Source organism: Mus caroli, chromosome 14, assembly GCF_900094665.2.
Source record: "Mus caroli chromosome 14, CAROLI_EIJ_v1.1, whole genome shotgun sequence".
Classification (NCBI taxonomy): Eukaryota; Metazoa; Chordata; class Mammalia; order Rodentia; family Muridae; genus Mus; species Mus caroli.
The window spans coordinates 7,874,365-7,878,258 of record NC_034583.1 but is presented as its reverse complement, the minus strand read 5'-3'; the positions used below and the strand labels follow the sequence as shown (position 1 = coordinate 7,878,258).

The following is a 3,894-nucleotide window of genomic DNA, read 5'->3' as shown; positions in this document are numbered from 1 at the left end:
GTGTACAGTGTGAGGTGGGAGGTGTACAGTGTGAGGTGGGAGGTGTACAGTGTGAGGTGGGAGGTGTACAGTGTGAGGTGGGAGGCCTTGCCCAACCTTCTTTGACCCTCATGGCTGAACTCTTGGGAGCACTGCAGCCTTTGTACAGGTGAATCTCAGTCAGGACACCTCTGAGTTCCTTTATTTGTTTGTTTGTTTGTTCTCTTTACAACCCCATCCTTCCTCTCCTCCCAGCCCCACCCTAATAAATCCCTCTTAGAGAAAACCAATCCTGCTGAGTCTTCAAACTGTGCTACCTTTCTGGCCCCCTGCCACAGGAGTCTCCCTGAGCACAGCTGGAAGCCTGCCTTCACCTGTCCCTGGCCCTATCAGTCACTTCTGTCTGTTATCCTCTTTTCTCTTGCCTCTGGCTGAACGCACATTTTTAAAGCTTGCCCTCTGTTTGGCTATTCCAGGCCTGGCCTGGTGTTCCAGTCTGCAGGGCTGTGGCCATCACCCAGCCGTCATTTTCCACCTTGGCTTTGTGACTTCCTCCCTTCCAGCTCAATTACTCACCTTCAACCACAGCTCATAAATCTGTTCTCTGCACTTGGCCTGCTGTGTCCTGGATGCACAGCTTGCAGCCACAGACTCTGTCTCTTATCTGCTCTGCTCCCTTTGGTTTATATGGTTACTTTTTTTTCTCTCATGACATCAGCTGTTTGGGTCTGTACATTCTCACACATAACACAAATAGGATCTCCATGCTATCCGGGTCATTCTGTTCTTTCTGTCATGAGCTAGGTCAAGGAACAGTTCCTTTGATGGTCTTATCTGTGGACATAATTATCTCGGAGCTCTCTGTGGTGATCACTGTTTCTGATCAGGAATGTGCCTGCCTTTGGATGCTGCAGGTATATGAACCTAGGTGGGCCTCTGCAAAACTGCCCTGCAGCCTGTGAACACTACAGCCACCAGGCAGCTCTTCCTCTAGCACCTACCCCAGGTGGCCATCAACAACCAGCTGGTGCCCAGCAGTCCTTCCAAATACCCAGATATACTAAACATCTAACAGGAGTTGACATATATCACCTTCCCAGGGAAAAGTTTTCTAACACCATACTATGGATGGGGTTGGAAATTGAGTCCTCAGACATGAAGAACTCCCATCTTTCAGTGATATAAAATCCATGACTTAGGCAGAGGCAGGTGGATTTCTGAGTTCGAGGCCAGCCTGGTCTACAAAGTGAGTTCCAGGACAGCCAGAGCTATACAGAGAAACCCTGTCTCGAAAAACAAAAACAAAACAAAACAAAAAAATCCATGGCTTGAGCAAATGAGGAGAAAGTGCCTTATGTTAAAATTAAGTCTAAATAATCCTTAGTGGTTATAGAATTCCAGGCATCATTAAGAATATAACAACTATTCAAGAATAACTCCATTCATCATCTTCATCCTACAAGTGCAGAAAACCTTCGAAATTATTCTGACCAAGGGAATAGCCTATTATGTCATGGGACTGGTGAAATATTTATAATCTATATCTCCAAGTAACTAAAGCTTTCATAAAAGCAAACAGATCATCAGCAAGCTGTATAATTTTCCTTTGTTTCCCCAGTGGCAGAAATCACTGATAAAGCATGTGATACTCATACCTCTGAAGTCTCTTCTAATGCTCTGAAATATTCCTACAAGGAATTCTATAAAGAAATAGTATGCAGTCTTAGTCATATTGATTCAATAATCTGCAGTGAGATTAAAATGGATGATCCAATCTGCCTAGAGCTTGGAGTAAGCTTTATTGATGGACCAAGGATCACAAGCATGGTCGTCCCTTTTGAGCAGAAATATCAATCTATAGCACTGACTTGGCACCCTGGGGGCTGAATTATGCTCTATAATAATATTAAGTAATAGAATGTTCCCAAACCTGGTAGCAATTTCTGTTATTACTCAATTCTTCAAGATACTTAATTTATAAAATACAGTTACAATGCAACATATACCCCCAAATTTTCAACTTCAAACTATTTTAACAAACAACTTCTTTTTATGCTCATAGCACAGAAGCTACCAAAAAGCAGGGGTGGAGGTGTAGGGGGTTGAATAAAAACTGGCCCACATAGGTTCATAAGGAGTAGCATTATTCATTTAAAATGATTAGGACACATGACCTTGTCAGAGTAAGTATGATTTAACTGAAGGAAGTGTGTTGTTGGTTACGCTTTGGGGTTTCAAATACTCAAGCCAGGCCCAGTGTTTCTCTCTTCCTGCTACCCGTGGGTCCAGATGTAGACTCTCTCACCTCCTTCTCCAGTGCCATGACTGCCTGCCTGTGTGCTGCCATTCTTACCAGGATAATAAGGGACCAAGCCTCTGAACTGTAAGCCAGCCCCAGTGAAATATTTTCCTTTATAAGAGTTGCTGTGGTCATGGTGCCTTTTCAGAGCAATAAAGCCCTAATTAACTAAGACAAGAAGCTTATACGTGTTATCCCAGTGCTGCAGAGGCAGAGGCAGAGGCAGGTGGACCTCTGTGAGTTTGAGGCCAACCTGGTCTACATAGTGATATCCAGAACAGGTGTATAGAGAGAGACCTTGTCTCAAAACACAACAACACAAACAAATAAACAAGATCTACTAGAATATTCTACTAATTTTTAGGATCCACGCCCAGACTTACCCTTGTAAAATATGAAGGAGCTGCTTGATGCCACCCCAGATACGGATTTCCACACTAGTCTCCGGGTCCTCACACACCTGGACCAGGATCCAGATCACACTCCACAACAGCTTCAAGTGATCGGAATGGAGCAGACTGAGCAGGATAGGGATCCCTTCGTAGAGCTTCACCTGCTCCTTTACCTGGGGCTCAGCACAAAGCAGGCGCAGGAGCTCGGCAGTGAGTCTAGTGTGATGGGAGCAAGGGTGAGATCACACTGAGACTGGAGCCACCACTAGGACACAGAATCTATAACTTGAGCCACTGTTCTTTCCATCCTGTGATTCTTGATGATGAGTGATAGATGGGCCCTTCTGGCAATTGCCTCCTCGTTAGATCAGAGCCTGCCACTTTAAGATCAGGTACAATTTTGACCAGATCCCTGTTGCATTGGTCCCTATGACCTACTATCCTATCAGGAGTTCTATATGACATAACTGCCTTTAGCTACAGCCAAGCTCCCCATACCCTGGGTTAAGTGTGTGTGTGTGTGTGTGTGTGTGTGTGTGTGTGTGTGTGTGTGTGTGTGTTGTATGTATATCCCACCCCTTTTTAGTCCCTCACATACACCATGCATCCATGATGGCTGTTTTTCCTACTTTCACATTAAGCTAATAATATCTACAATACTGCCCCTCCTCACAACTTCATATGCTGCCTCTGTCTGTTCTTCCACCTCAAAACCTCACCATGGCTAGTCATTATATAGCTCTCTGTCTTCTAATAAAGCTCATCTTCTGAAGGGTACTTTTATGTCTGTTCCTTTCTGGAGCTTAGTGTTTGCTCCACCCCTTTGTCCTGAACACACCAGGATTCACATTCCCCCACTGCTCTGCAATTCCATTCCCAGAGAACTTCTCCATGCTTCTCTCCATCTTGAGCTGTGGTTAAGAACACATGTCCTATGGGGAGTGGTTATTCAAGCCTGTACTCCTAGTACTTAAGAGGCAGACAGAAAGGCCACTATAAGAACAAGACCAGCCTAGAGAGGGCTGCTTATTAAACCTGTCACAAATTACAAGAGAGAAGAACATATGTTCGTTGGTAGGCAGCATGTTTTATCTTTTCAAACTTTCTATGAGAAACATTCTCTCTTTGTGCTAAGTGCATCTTTTTTTATTAGATATTTTCCTCATTTACCTTTCCAATGCTATCCCAAAAGTCCCCCAGACCCTCCCCCCAACTCCCCTACCC

At 44.4% G+C, this 3,894-nt stretch overlaps 1 protein-coding gene across 1 annotated transcript in view; it reads right to left on the bottom strand.

The window, feature by feature from the left end:
* The window catches only part of Nek10 (NIMA related kinase 10), a 197,853-nt gene that overhangs the window by 151,328 nt on the left and 42,631 nt on the right, over positions 1–3,894 (bottom strand). Inside the window, 1 exon segment of the mRNA XM_021182541.2 lies at positions 2,662–2,886. Coding sequence (XP_021038200.1) covers positions 2,662–2,886 — 225 coding nt within the window.